General features: G+C 48.9%; 1 protein-coding gene across 2 annotated transcripts in view; it reads left to right on the top strand.

Annotated features, from left to right (window-relative positions):
• Positions 1-15,722, top strand: part of IVNS1ABP (influenza virus NS1A binding protein) — a 124,942-nt gene that overhangs the window by 58,824 nt on the left and 50,396 nt on the right. For both annotated transcript variants that reach the window (XM_030206675.1, XM_030206674.1), the window contains exons 9-10: positions 11,015-11,144; positions 11,407-11,631. In XM_030206675.1, the coding sequence (XP_030062535.1) occupies positions 11,015-11,144; positions 11,407-11,631 (355 nt within the window). The remainder of the gene's footprint in view (positions 1-11,014; positions 11,145-11,406; positions 11,632-15,722) is intronic.

Genomic DNA, 15,722 nt, shown 5'->3' with positions numbered 1-15,722 from the left:
CAATAGCTCTGGATGATTTCCCTGGGCACCCTACTACCCATGATTCAGGCAAACGATTGGCTATGCTCTCTGGACTTAAAGGCTGCCTATACCCACATTTCAATACTTCCCAGTCAAAGGAAGTGTTTCAGTTTCTGTGTGGGGAAAACATCACTGCCAGTATCATGTTCTGCTGTTTGATCTCATGTCAGCTCTCGGAGTGTTTACCAAGGCCCTGATGCACAAAGGCAGCCATAAAATACAGCTGCCTCAATAAAATTCAGATGAACAGCACGGATCCCCCTTTGTGCATCCTCGCTGTGAAATGGATTTGACAGCTCTGATGCACTGGACCTCCCCGATCCCATACTTAAAAAAAAAATATAAAAATTTACCCTGGTGGTCCAATGAACTGCGACCCCTCCCCCCCCAATGACCCCTGAACCTTTTAAAAACATTTTCTCTGGTGGTTCAGTGGATTGAACTCCTTCCCTTGCAAGTTTACACCCCCTCCCTGTACCTTTACAATGGTGTTTAGCCCCACCCAGTGAATCCTAGGCTGCACTGAGCGTGGCCTGGGCTCCACCATTTTGTTCCAGGCTGGCAGGAGGAAGGAGCTGTTGCTCCACTCCTCCTGTCTCCACCTTGTTGTAAAGGGAGGGGCAGGGTGGGGGTCGGATACGGGAGGGTGTGTGTGCCCACGCACAGGGGAAGGAGTTTGATCCACTGGACCACCAGGGATAATGTTTTTAAAAGGTTCGGGGGTCGATGGAGGGGCGGGGGGGGGGGGGGGGGGGGGGGGGTCGCGGTCCACTGGACCACCACGGAAAATGTTTTAAAAAAATTCAGGGGTTGCTGTCCATTGGAAAACCAGTGAAATTAATTAAAGAAAAAAAATGGTGGAGGGGCACCAAGCGGTGAGAGGTAGGAACAGCTCTCCAACAGTTCCACAGCAGCCATAAAATTTGCTTGTTAAATTAGGGCTGCTCTGGAGCAGTGCATTCCCTGGAATACACATTAGACTACGAATGAGCTCATTAGAATACTAATGAGCTCACTGTAATACATTTCCATGGAGTTCTCGGTGGCTGCTAACTGGCACACGTTAGAGCCATAGAAAATTCCTTTGTGCATTACTAAGTACCTAAACGTTTGCTTTAGACTGGCTAGAACCAGTCTAAAGCAAACGTTAATAGCACTGTAAGCTTTGTGCATCTGGCCCTTAGTGTTTAGCAGTAGTTACATTGTATCTGCGCAGACTTGGGAGTGTATGTGTTTCCCTACCTGGACGATTGGCTGATCACGAGCACATCACAGGAAGGAGCGACAGTTAGTGTGCTTAACTATTCAGGTGTTGGAGCTACTAGGGTTTGTCATCAATTACCCCAAGTTCCACCTTAATCCAGTTCACAAAGTAAAGTACATAAGAGCCCTGCTAGACACAGTGCATGCTCGAGCTTTTCTTCCACAAGTAAGGGCAGATACATTGGTGTCACTCACCTCACGGGTCCGCAGTAGCAAGCAGGTTTCAGCTCCACAAATGAGATTGATGGGCCACATGGCCTCCGCTGTGCATCTCACTTCCGTGGCGTGTCTCCACTAGAGAGAACCCCAATAGACTCTAGCTTCTGAGTGGTCTTAGGTGACTTGGAATCTGGCAAATGTAATCCAGATTACCCCAGAGTTGTCCCATGACCACCTCTGGTGGACAGTTCATTACAATTTGACTGTGGGACTACCATTCCAAATTCTACCACCTCAAAAGGTGTAGACAACAGATGCATGCAACTTGGGATTGGGGGCTCATGAAGAGGGGCTTCACACTCGGGTTAGTGGTCTGCTCAGGAGACTTTCACATCAACCATCTCGAGCTCAGGGCAATCTGGAACATTCTAAAGACTTTCAGAGATTGAATGCAGAACCAAATTGTTCTCATCCAAACACCTAGGTTGCAATGTTCTGTGTAAAAAGGGAGGGGGAGGAGGTGTACAGGCTCCTACCCCTTGTGTCAGGAGGCAGTGAAGATTGGCACTGGGTCCTCTGCACTACATACCTGCTCAGGAAAGCATTGTCTGGTGGACAGACTGAGCAGGGTACCTTAACCTTACGAGTAGTCTCAATATGTGCGCATGGCCCACAAGATCTTCCAAGTGTGGGGCAACTCCTCTGATCTTTTTGCCACTCATCTCAAAAAGGCCCTTCAGTTCCAGGCTTGAACCACATGGTAGACTAGCATTGGATACCTTTCTCCTTCATTGGGGAGAAGGTTTTCTGTGTGTGTACCTCCCACATAGAGAAGACTTTGCTGAAACTCAGGATCACGCTACCATGATCCTGATCCCTCCTTACTGACGGATCTGTGTTTCCTCTTCTGGAGTTATTCTCTGAGGATTTGTGGAATGTTTTTCAACCCTCATCACGCAGAACGATGGTTCCCTTCTGCATCCCAACCTCCAGTCACTGGCCCTCATGGCTTGTATGTTAAGAGCATAGAATTTGAATCCTTGGATTTGTTGGAGGGTGTTTCACATCTTGCTGGCTTCAGAAGAAATTCCACTATAAGGTACTTTCAAATGGAAGAGGTTTGGCCTTTGTTGTGAGGGCAGGGCCCTAGGCCTCCTCTTGTGTCCTGCACTCAAGCTGCTTGAATACCTCCTACACCTGAGTACGGTTATAGTTTCAGGTTGATTGAAGTTTGTTTTGATAAGTCTTAATTATCCTTGCTTTCTTGTTCTGTGGTGAGCATGGTAGCTAGGGATAAGAAAGCTTGCTTGTCCTCTGAGAAAGCAAAGATAACTTAGCTGTAGCTGGTGTTCTCCGAGGACAAGCAGGCTGCTTGTTCTCACGACTGGGTTGACGTCCACGGCAGCCCCCACCAACCGGAACAAAAACTTCGCAGGCGGTCCCGCACGCAGGGCACGCCCACCGCGCATGCGCGGCCGTCTTCCCGCCCGTGCGCGACCGTCTTCCCGCCCGTGCGCGACCGTTCCCGCTCAGTTTTTTCCGATTCCGCGCTGAGGAGAGACGTGTTACCGTCTCTCTGTTGGTCAGCCCCGGAAACCGGATCGCGGCCTAGCTGCGAATTTTCTTTTTCGTGCGCGTTCGCGCTTCTTTTCTTTCTTATCTAAAAAAAAAAAAAAAAAAAAGTTTGTTTGTCCCCTCGTCGTCTTAGCGCGGGGACGCTTCGTTGCGGCCTTGTGGCCGCGTGGTCGTTTCTTTTTCGGGTGTGCTTTTCACTGCAACCATCGACGACTTTGACTTCGCCGACACGATTTTTCCGTCGATGTCCTCGAAGGTCCCGAGTGGATTCAAGAAGTGTGGTCGGTGCGGCCGGCACATCTCGCAAACCGATACTCACGCTTGGTGCCTCCAGTGCCTTGGCCCGGAGCATAATACCAAGACATGCACCTTGTGTCTCGGATTGAGAAAGCGGACACAGGTGGCGAGGCCGGGTCTTCGGTACCGGTACCGATGTCAACTAAATCGACACCGACGATGGCATCGACCCCAGCAGCACAGGTACTGTTGGCCCGCCGGACCTCCGGCGACGGCGGGGGTGAGCGGCCGCGCGGGCAGTCGGCCCTGGCCACTCCCTCTACCCAGGGCCATCGGGACCGAACCCTTTCAGACCCGATCCGAGCGTCGATGATGGGCACAGAAAGAAACCAAAGAAGCATCGGCATCGGTCGCCCACGGCTCACGGGACTGCTAGTTCCAGCGCCTCCAGAGATGAATCGACACTGAGGAAATGGCAGTGCCGACAGGAGCGTTCCCCCTCGGTCGAAGAGGTGTCGCTGCGTCAGTCCATGGGTGCTTCGGTACCGTCTCCTGGACCCGAGCAGCTTCCGGCACCCACACCGGCCCCCCTGCCTTTCCCGACAGCGGGCCTGGTCGAGTGCCTCCGAGCCATCCTTCCAGGGATTCTGGAAGGGCTGATGCGCCAGGCCTTGCCGGCCCTGGGGGTGCTTGCGCCCCCGGCGCCGTTGATGGAGGCGCCAGCGTGCTGCAGCCCGATGCAGAGGCCTCCGACACCGACGCCGCTTGCGGTACCGGTGTCGACCGCCACGCAGGTGGAATCCCCGTCGATGGAGGGAGCTTCATCCCCGCCGGCACGGGAGTCCACCGCTCGACGCCACCATCGAGGACGTGGTTCCTCGCAGTCTAGACGGGCCCGGTTCAGGTCTGAGCTGAAAGAGCTCATGTCCGACACCGAGGAAGAGGCCTCGTGGGGGGAGGAGGAGGACCCCAGATATTTCTCCTCAGAGGAGTCTGAGGGCCTTCCCTCCGACCCCACTCCTTCACCGGAGAGGAAGCTCTCGCCCCCTGAGAGCCTCTCCTTTGTCAGGGATATGTCTATATGCATTCCCTTCCCCGTGGTCTCTGTGGATGAGCCGAGGGCTGAGATGGTCGAGGTCCTCGACTATCCATCACCACCTAGAGAGTCTTCTACGGTACCGTTGCACAATGTCCTCAAAGAGACACTGCTTCGGAACTGGCTGAAGCCATTATCTAACCCCACCATTCCCAAGAAAGCGGAGTCCCAATACAGAATCCACTCTGACCCAGAGTTAATGCGGCCCCAATTGTCTCATGACTCGGCGGTCGTGGACTCTGCTCTCAAGAGGGCACGGAGTTCGAGGGATACCGCCTCGGCGCCCCCGGGGCGGGAGTTTCGCACTCTGGACTTGTTTGGGAGGAAGGCCTTCCAGTCTTCCATGCTCGTGACTCGCATCCAGTCGTACCAGCTCTACACGAGCATTCACATGCGGAACAATGTGAAGCAACTGGCGGACCTGGTCGATAAGCTCCCTCCGGAGCAGTCCAGGCCTTTTCAGGAGGTGGTCAGGCAGCTGAAGGCGTGTAGAAAGTTCCTGTCCAGGGGTATATATAACACCTGTGATGTGGCATCTCGAGCTACGGCCCAAGGTATAGTGATGCGCAGACTCTCCTGGCTGCGTGCCTCTGACCTGGACAACCGCACCCAGCAATGCCTGGCGGATGTCCCTTGCCGGGGGGGATAACATTTTCGGCAAGAAGGTCGAGCAGTTGGTGGACCAACTACACCAGCGGGAAACCGCCCTCGACAAGCTCTCTCACCGGGCGCCTTCAGCATCCACCTCTACAGGTGGACGTTTTTCCCGGGCCAGGCAGGCTGCGCCCTACACCTACAACAAGCGTAGGTACACCCAGCTGGCCTGAAGGCCTCCTCAGACACAGGGACAGTCCCAGCGCGCTCGTTCCCGTCAACAGCGTGCGCCTAAGCAGCCCCCTGCGCCTCCACAGCAAAAGCCGGGGACGGGCTTTTGACTGGATCCATGGGAACATAGCCGTCATCAAAGTGTCCGTACCGGACGGCCTGCCGGTCGGGGGGAGGTTGAAAGCTTTTCACCAAAGGTGGCCTCTTATAATCTCCGACCAGTGGGTTCTCCAAATAGTGCGGTGTGGATACGCCATGAATTTGGCCTCCACTCCACCAAATTGCCCACCGGGAGCTCAATCCTTCAGCTCCCATCACAAGCAGGTACTTGCAGAGGAACTCTCCGCCCTTCTCAGCGCCAATGCGGTCGAGCCCGTACCACCCGGGCAGGAAGGGCAGGGATTCTATTCCAGGTACTTCCTTGTGGAAAAGAAAACGGGGGATGCGCCCCATCCTAGACCTGAGAGGCCTGAACAAATACCTGGTCAAAGAGAAGTTCAGGATGCTTTCCTTGGGCACCCTTCTCCCCATGATTCAGAAAGACGATTGGCTACGCTCCCTGGATTTAAAGGACGCTTATACCCACATCCCGATACTGCCAGCTCACAGACAGTATCTCCGATTCCGCCTGGGGACACGGCACTTTCAGTATTGTGTGCTGCCCTTTGGGCTCGCCTCTGCCCCACGAGTGTTCACGAAGTGCCTCGTGGTGGTCGCGGCGTATCTACGCAAGCTGGGAGTGCAAGTGTTCCCATATCTCGACGATTGGCTGGTCAAGAGCACCTCGGAGGCAGAGGCTCTCCGGTCCATGCAGTGCACTATTCACCTCCTGGAGCTGCTGGGGTTTGTGATAAATTACCCAAAGTCCCATCTCCAGCCAGTCCAATCTCTGGAATTCATAGGAGCTCTGCTGAATTCACAGACGGCTCAGGCCTTTCTTCCCGAAGCGAGGGCCCACAACCTCCTGTCCCTCGCTTCCCAGACCAGAGCGTCTCAGCAGGTCACAGCTCGGCAGATGTTGAGACTCCTAGGTCATATGGCCTCTACAGTTCATGTGACTCCCATGGCTCATCTTCACATGAGATTTGCTCAATGGACCCTAGCTTCCCAGTGGTGCCAAGCCACCAGGGATCTAGAAGATGTCATCCGCCTGTCCCTCAGTTGTCGCAATTCGCTGCACTGGTGGACACTTCGGACCAATTTGACCCTGGGACGTCCATTCCAAATTCCGCAGCCCACGAAAGTGCTGACGACGGATGCATCCCGCCTGGGGTGGGGAGCTCATGTCAATGGGCTTCACACCCAGGGACTGTGGTCCCTCCAGGATCAGGATCTTCAGATCAACCTCCTGGAGCTCCGAGCGGTCTGGAACGCACTGAAGGCCTTCAGAGATCGACTGTCCTATCAAATTATCCAAATTTGGACAGACAATCAGGTTGCAATGTATTACATCAACAAGCAGGGGGGCACAGGATCTCGCCCCCTGTGTCAGGAAGCCGCCGGGATGTGGCGTTGGGCCTGCCAGTTCGGCATGCTTCTTCAAGCCACATACCTGGCAGGTGTAAACAACAGACTGAGCAGAGTCATGCAACCGCACGAGTGGTCGCTCCGTTCCAGAGTGGTACGCAAGATCTTCCGAGAGTGGGGCACTCCCTCGGTGGACCTTTTCGCCTCTCAGACCAACCACAAGCTGCCTCTGTTCTGTTCCAGACTACAGGCACACGGCAGACTAGCGTCAGATGCCTTTCTCCTCCATTGGGGGACCGGCCTCCTGTATGCTTATCCTCCCATACCTTTGGTGGGGAAGACCTTACTGAAGCTCAAGCAAGACCACGGCACCATGATTCTGATAGCGCCTTTTTGGCCCCGTCAGATCTGGTTCCCTCTACTTCTGGAGTTGTCCTCCGAAGAACCGTGGAGATTGGAGTGTTTTCCGACTCTCATTTCGCAGAACGACGGAGCGCTTCTGCACCCCAACCTTCAGTCTCTGGCTCTCACGGCCTGGATGTTGAGGGCGTAGACTTTGCTTCGTTGGGTCTGTCTGAGGGTGTCTCCCGCGTCTTGCTTGCCTCTAGAAAGGATTCCACTAAAAAGAGTTACTTTTTCAAGTGGAGGAGGTTTGTCGTTTGGTGTGAGAGCAAGGCCCTAGAACCTCGCTCTTGTCCTGCACACAACCTGCTTGAATACCTTCTGCACTTATCAGAGTCTGGCCTCAAGACCAACTCAGTAAGGAATCACCTTAGTGCGATTAGTGCTTACCATCTTCGTGTAGAGGGTAAAGCCATCTCTGGAGAGCCTTTAGTCGTTCGATTCATGAGAGGCTTGCTTTTGTCAAGGCCCCCTGTCAAGCCTCCTGCAGTGTCATGGGATCTCAACGTCGTCCTCACCCAGCTGATGAAAGCTCCTTTTGAGCCACTGAATTCCTGCCATCTGAAGTACTTGACCTGGAAGGTCATTTTCTTGGTGGCAGTTACTTCAGCTCGTAGAGTCAGTGAGCTGCAAGCCCTGGTAGCTCATGCTCCTTATACCAAATTTCATCATAACAGAATAGTACTCCGCATTCACCCTAAGTTCCTGCCAAAGGTGGTGTCGGAGTTCCATCTTAACCAGTCAATTGTCTTGCCAACATTCTTTCCCAGACCACATACCCGCCCTGCTGAGCGTCAGTTGCACACATTGGACTGCAAGCGAGCGTTGGCCTTCTATTTGGAGCAGACACAGCCCCACAGACAGTCCGCCCAATTGTTTGTTTCGACCCCAATAGGAAAGGGGTCGCTGTCGGGAAACGCACCATCTCCAATTGGCTAGCAGATTGCATTTCCTTCACTTATGCCCAGGCTGGGCTGGCTCTTGAGGGTCATGTCACGGCTCATAGTGTTAGAGCCATGGCAGCGTCGGTGGCCCACTTGGTCAGCCACTATTGAAGAGATTTGCAAAGCTGCGACGTGGTCATCGGTCCAAGCATTCACATCTCATTACTGCCTACAGCAGGATACCCGACGCGACAGTCGGTTCGGGCAGTCGGTGCTGCAGAATCTGTTTGGGGTTTGAATCCAACTCCACCCTCCAGGACCCGAATTTATTCTGGTCAGGCTGCACTCTGTTAGTTGTTCTTCGTAGGTCAATTTCTGTTATGCCCTCACCGTTGTGAGGTTCAATTGACCTGGGTTCTTGTTTTGAGTGAGCCTGAGAGCTAGGGCTACCCCAGTCGTGAGAACAAGCAGCCTGCTTGTCCTCTGAGAAAGCGAATGATACATACCTGTAGCAGGTGTTCTCCGAGGACAGCAGGCTGATTGTTCTCACCTACCCTCCCTCCTCCCCTTTGGAGTTGCGTTTTCCTCATTCCTTTGCTTGTCATTCAACTGAGCGGGAACGGTCGCGCACGGGCGGGAAGACGGCCGCGCATGCGCGGTGGGCGTGCCCTGCGTGCGGCACCGCCCGCGAAGTTTTTGTTCCGGTTGGTGGGGGCTGCCGTGGATGTCAACCCAGTCGTGAGAACAATCAGCCTGCTGTCCTCGGAGAACACCTTCTACAGGTATGTATCATTCGCTTTCTCTGAGGGCAGTAGGCTTATTATTCTCACATACCCTCCCACCTCCCCTAGGAGTTGGCTTTTTGCTTTTTCATCTGACTGGAGGATCCGGGTTTGTGTGTCGTGCAGGAAGGCACCAGAGTATGTGTAAATGGGACGCTACTAGAACTTTCTACCTTACTAGCTAGTCAGCATCTGCATTGGGCTCCGTCGGATGATGTCGCCCAGATGTGAGAAATACTGGCCTACTGTCCGACAACATCAGCTACAGGTAAGTATCTTTGCTTTATGCTTCAGCATCTGATCATGGGCAGATAACCAGTCTCTGTAAAAATTTTCTGGTTCCTTCAATAATGACAAGTTTTCCAGGTCCTGAGGCAGACAGTAAAGCATCCGTAACCATCATGCTATCACCACCATGTTTGACTGTTGATGTGATGATTTTACTGTGGAGGGCTGAATTTGTTTTATGGTAGACATATAATGGGTCCTATCCATAGAACATTGCCCCAAAAGGCTTGGGAGTCATCCAGGGGTGTGTTTACAAATGAAAGTTGAGCATTGAAGATTACTGTCAGATAGTAGTAGTTTCTGCCTTGCTACTTTTTCCCATGAATCCTATTTTGGTCTAGTCTCTTTGATTGTGGACTCATGAACACTGATTTAGCCGAGGCTAGAGAGGGGTGCAGTTCTTTGGATGATCTGGGTAGTTTTGTGACTTCCTGGATGAGTTGTCGCTGTGCCGTTGGAGTACTTTTGCAGGCTGGCCACTGCTGGGAAGGTTAACCACTGTTCTAAGTCTTCTTTTTGTAATTCAATGGAGTCAGAGCTTTTGAAATATAATTTTGTAATCCTTTCTCATCTGTTCTGGAATTGCCTTTGATAGTGGCATGCTGTTATGTAGAAACTTTGTGATGACTACTTCATACTCATGGTGAGGTTTAGGTTTAACATGGCTGGTTGAACACAGCCAGGCTTGATTGCAATCAGTTGAATCTATCGTTTAAATTTGGTCAGTTACTTAGTTGAGTATCTGAGGGGACAGTTTTTCACATGGGCGATATGGGTGTTGCATAGCCTTGTTCCTTAATTACATGAAGTAATTTAAAAACTGTGCTGTGTATTCAGGTTCCCTTTGTCTAATTATATTTTGTTTTAGATTATAAACCATTCAGTGTGATACATATGTAATAAGAGAAATCAGAGGGAAAAGGGTATTTTTCACATCACTTTACATGAAAGAAGCGCAGTTTTAATGTGCTTTGTTTCCACACTATAAGGTTAGTAGAAGATGATTCCATTTTAGACGGGGGTGTAGACCTGTAGCCACCATAAACATACTAACTTAATTTCTGTAAAAATTGCTGAATGCTTATCCAGTCAGTACTGGTAGCCTGAAAATGAGAATATTCAAGGAGTTTCTGAATGTAAAATACGTGGTAATTAGAGTACTAGAATTCATATAACCTATAATGTAACTGCATTTAGCTTGATAGCATAGTGCATTTAATCTGATAGTACCTTTAGGATCAGAAAGCATTCAATATAATTTAGCTTTTTATAGTAGTACTTAGATTTATTTATTTTTATTGTGACATTTGTATCCTGCATTATCCCAAACAGAGTTCAGGTTCAATGTGGCTTACAATCCAATTATAAGCAGGTACTATCTTTGTCCCTAGAGGGCTCATAATCTTGGTTTTTGTACCTAAGGCAATGGAGGGTTAAGTGACTTGCTCAGGGTCACAACGAGCTGCAGTGGGGATCAAGCCCAGGATGCTGGGATCAAAGTCCGCTGCACTAACCATTAGGCCACTCTTCCACTCATAAAATGAATACGAGTTTTGCATGTTGAAAGATTAAAACAAAACTTTTTTTCTATCCAGCTCAGTTGAGGAAAGTGTTGAGATTTCAGTGCGTTTAGCCTTCTATTACAACTTCCCAGGGATTTTCCCTCTATTTGTAGTCTAGAAAAAAACCTGAGGGTGGGGACCGTATACCAGGATGCCTTCTGCAACTCTATCATGGAATCATGATCCTTCCACCCCCCCAAGTTACTGTGAATACTACCGTTGCAGCAGTCTCAGCTGACCCAGGGATCAGACCAAAGAGTTTTTATAGTCTTACCAGGCCGGACAAGATAAGCCCTCTTATTATATTTAGGTGTGCTATAAATGATCTGTAGAGGTGGAGAATATATTGCTATAGGCTGTTTCCAATTGCTGGTGTGGATTAGTCCAAAAGAGTAAGGTAGTTCAGGGTGTGGTCTTTGGTTAGGTGTCTGTAGCTACCTTTTGGTTTTGCAGAAAAAGCCACCACGTGAGAATGATCACAAGCAGATAAGTAGCAGCTGTTCTGGAAGTCTCTCTCCTCCAAGTGCTATGGTGTACAACCCCAAACATGAATGGAAAATCATTGCCTCAGAGAAAACATCAAGTAAGTTATTTTGCTTCTGCAGCTTTGTAGTTCATCACAGCAGTGGAAGTGTAGCTTGAAGTTAGTGTGTTATTTTCAGCAAACTGCTTATGTTGGAAATTTAGCTAATTTAGAAAATAAAAAGGTGAAAATGTGATTTGTAATAGGTAAATTGTTTATTTTTATATTTCAGTGGACACTCGTTCAGACATTGAGCAGCATGTTGCACAACAAATGTTCAGTTACTTGACAAATGCCTAGAATGTTATTGTTTTAATTTCAGGTAACACCTACCTGTGTCTTGCTGTCCTAAATGGTGTATTGTGTGTGATTTTCCTGCATGGACGTAACAGTCCTCAAAGTTCCCCATCTAGTACGCCACGTTTGCTGAAAAGCATGAGTTTTGAGGTAAAGCAAGATGACCCTGTGGAGAAGATCATGGCCCCTATGCAGTATGCTCGATCTGGACTAGGAACAGCAGAATTAAATGGAAAACTAATAGCTGCAGGTAAATACAGTAAAACAATTAAGTGTAGAGAGAACTATTAGCACTGTTAGTGGTGGAAAACTAATCAGGGTGTGTCTTTGCATGCAAGATAAGTTGTGATCTTAAATGACTCTTAATTTGAAGCTAAAATTGTTCTCTTTTTGATTGGTGAGTACACAACATCTATTAACTAAGTCAAATTGTAAAACTTATATAGAAAGCCAAATCATTAATAGATTAATGGTCCTCAAAGTGCTACCCTCATAACATTTCATAGGGACTATCGGCACATCTAATTTATCATCGGTGTGATGAATTTCATGCCACCCCAAACTAAGATAAATCCCAGTGTCCAAATCCAAGATTTTGTTATATTCAGAAAATATTTTTAAGACTTATTTTTGACATGATCATGTTTTGAATCTGCATCAGGGAGCTGGGAACTCTAAATCCAAAATTGTTTTCTTCTAATTCTGCTTTTCGTTGTTGAAACCAAATGGCAGCATCTTAAAGGGAACAACTTCTGACATCACTAGGTTTAAAAAAAAAAAAAAATGTTAGAACTAGTCATCACAGCGAAACTATTTAAAAGTACATCCACTTAATCCAGTGGTGTGCTGGTAAATTTTTAACAGGCTCTCTCCCCAGTCCACCTCGGTGCCCCCCCCCCCCAAATTGCAGAGCTGGCTATAGCCGGGGGGGGGGGGGGGGGGGCAATGCATTACTCTCTCAGGAAAAAAAATTAAATGATCCCAGGTTCCAATCTAATTCATGTTTAATGTGGGATAAAATGCCATAAATAAGTAAATAAATATAAACTTTTAATGTTGAGCACCTGATTCTCAAAGTGAACATATTCCAAACACTGTAATGAAAATGATTTTCTTTCTACCTTTGTTGTCTGGTGACTGTTTTTCTGATCATGCTGGCCCAGTATCCGATTCTGCTGCTATCTGTCCTCTTAACTCCGTTTCCAGGGCTTCCTTTCCATTTATTTCTTTCCTCCTTTCTTCTTCATTTCTGGTTCTCAGCTTCTGCCTATTTTCTTCATCCATGTGCAGTTTTTCTCCTCTCTTCCTTTTCCCTCATCTCATCTCCTTCCTCACTCTTCTCTCCCCTCTATCCATGTCCAGCATTTCTTCTCTCTCCCCTCCTCTCCCCTGCCCTGCATGCACCCATACCCAGTGACCCTCCTCTGCCCTGGATGCACTCAGATGTCCAGCAGTGACACTCCTCTCCCCTGCATGCACTCAGATGTCCAGCAGTGACCCTCCTCTCCCCTGCATGCACCCATGTCCAGCAGTGTACCCTCCTCTCCCCTGCCCTGCATGCACCCATACCCAGGGACCCCCTCTATCCACCCATGCCCAGCAGCGACTCCCTTTTCCCCCCTGCCACCCCCTCCCGAGTTGTTTCGTGAATTCTTCTCCACCCTCCCTCCCGATCCGGTCCCTCACCGCCCGCTTGTTTTTTGAATTCTTCGGGGCAGGCAGTCTTGCCTGCCCGCTTCCAGCGCCGACTGTCCTCCCTTGCCGACTCACGCTTCAGAATGGCCGCCGAGACTTCAGCCGAAGTCTCGTGAGGCCGCCTCTGGAAGTCTCGGCGGCCATTTTTAAAGGGCGAATCGGCAAGGGAGGACAGTCAGCGCTGGAAGCGGGCAGGCAAGACTGCCTGCCCCGAAGAATTAAAAAAACAAGCGGGCGGTGAGGCGGATCCGGAGGGAGGGAGGAGAGCCAGAGCCGGCTCGTTATTTTCAACAACCGGCTCACAAGCCGGAAGAAAATTTAACAACCGGCTTTTGCGAGCCAGTGCGAGCTGGCTCCAGCACACCACTGACTTAATCTCCATAATTAAACCAAAAGGGTGCAAAGTTTAATTTGTAAATCCACCATTGGACTCATTGGTCATTATTAGAAGGAATATAATCAGTAGTCCATCTAATATCAGATAATGTACGATTAAAGCAAGTGCAATAATCCACTTGTGGGGTTGTTCTGCTGGTAATGTCTTCACTACATACTTTTATTGCTTGTGTGTAGTAGTCTTTTTGGTGCATTGAGATGATGGGGAGTTTATTAATACAAGTATGTTTCAGTGCAGCTTTTGTGTCTTTAAACTTTTTGTTTTTTTTCTTGTATTCTTGAAAAATCAGCCTCATCCTATGAGTGGCTTTACAAATTACAAGTTTTGTATTCTTTTGCGTTAAATACAGAGATTAAGTGGATGTCACTTTAAATAGTTTCATTTTGGTTATTGGTTGTCATTTTTTTCATAGCCTTGTAACATAAATTTTGTTTTCTTTTAAGATGCTGTTTCTGTCTTTTTTTTTTTTTTTTTTTTTTTTTTCCTTCAGTTTTTGATGATAAAACAAGTTTGGATTTAGTTCTGGGCTCCCTGATGCAGATTCAAAACATGATCATGTCAAAAATCTTACAATTGTTTTCTGGAAAAACATAAAAATAACAAAAGCTTAGATTATTTGGATCTTATTTATCTTAGTTGGTTGTGGAATAAAATTCACTGGACCAATGATGAATTGAATCTGCTGATAGTCCCTATGAAAGGTATGAGGGTGACACTTTGAGGTCCGTTCACCTGGTAATGATTCTGCATTTTACATATCAAGAATATCTATCAAATTGACGTATTCCATAAAGTCCCTCAGATCAATCCATTCTGGTGCTTTGTAGGTGAAATAATACCACTTTATGTAAGGGTGTCAATTTGGCATTTGAGGGCAAGCAGAAACAATAATCCACAAAAGGGATGCCCTCCGGACTGCCAGAGATGGTATAAGTTGTGTAAAAGCTTGGAAAGGTTTTCTGTGCATGTGTGGAAATTGTTGTATTCATGCTTACTTGTGATACTCCCTTGTATTTGTGCTCCCTTGTCCTTTTTTTTGATACTGATTGTTGGATGTATGCTCTCCTGTGTGATTTGAACAACAAAAACATTGAAACCAACATGTTAAGCAAAAAGAGTAATCAGGATATGCAAAGATAAATATTTGTTTTACAAAACGTATTCTAGATCGCCAATTTGTAAGTGATCACAGTGGTTTACAAATCTAAAACATAAAAAGAAACACATTCGTTGTCATCAAGCAGATGAAGCCATTACGTATGGGTTATGTCCATCAACCAGCAGGGGAGATAGCACTCAAACTTTCTCAGTGCCCTCTTGGCCAGCTAGCTCCCCTGCCTCTTCAGTATTCTCTATCTCCCCTAGCAGGGTGGCTGCAGCTTCTTAGAGCTCCAGAAAAATCTGCCGGGAGGTGGTTCCTGGCTTGCCAGTTGTTAACCGGGGTGTTGGAGGCTGTAGCAGCTTCACTTTAAAGGCACATAGGTTAGCCCTTTCCCTGCCTTACCCATACCTCCGTGGTTGTGGACATATTGCTTTGCTTTCCCTGTCCTTACCCACCAACAGTGGATGCAGGCATATAGGTTTGCCCTTTCCCTGCCTTTCCCACTCATCTGAGCCTCCGGAGTCTTCAATACCTCTGCTTTCCTCACAGCCTTAAAAAAAAAAAAAAAAAAAAGTCGCGTCGCGTTTTTAAACTCAGAGACGCTGGAACAGAGGTTTTTGACCTGATTTTCAGCAGGATCGTAGTTGTACGCTAGATCCTTTGAGGTAAGAGTGTTTTCCAACTCCTCCGGGGTGGGCCCGCGATTGGGGCGATTTTGGCGCGAAACCGCCATTTTGGATTTTACCGCCGTTTTTCGGCGATGGCTGCGGACAATGTAAAGCGCTGTTCCACGTGTGGCAAGCGCAAATCAGCAGCAGGGCTCTGTAAATCGTGCTTTACAGGCGTAGGAGCCGGCCCGAGCATGGCAAGCGATGTTTCTTCCCGCTCTGAGCTGGCAGCGGGCGCCATTTTGCTTACACCGCATGGCGCGGCCTCCGTGGACACGGAGAGACCTGAGCCGGGTGGGGCACCTCGAGATGAGGTTATTTCAGGAGTGGCTAGCACCGGACAGGATTTGGGTGCCCAGGGTGAGATTTTCTCCCCGGATTTTGTGCTTTTGCTGCATAAAGCATACATGATGAAAAGAGCCCTCCCTCAAGGGTCGCCTGAGGCCCCTTTGATTGCCCCCCCCCCCCCCCCCCCCCCC

This window comes from Microcaecilia unicolor, chromosome 6 (assembly GCF_901765095.1).
Source record: "Microcaecilia unicolor chromosome 6, aMicUni1.1, whole genome shotgun sequence".
Taxonomy (NCBI): domain Eukaryota; kingdom Metazoa; phylum Chordata; class Amphibia; order Gymnophiona; family Siphonopidae; genus Microcaecilia; species Microcaecilia unicolor.
Note: the sequence above shows the minus strand (reverse complement) of the source record. Positions and strands in the feature narration are given on the sequence as shown.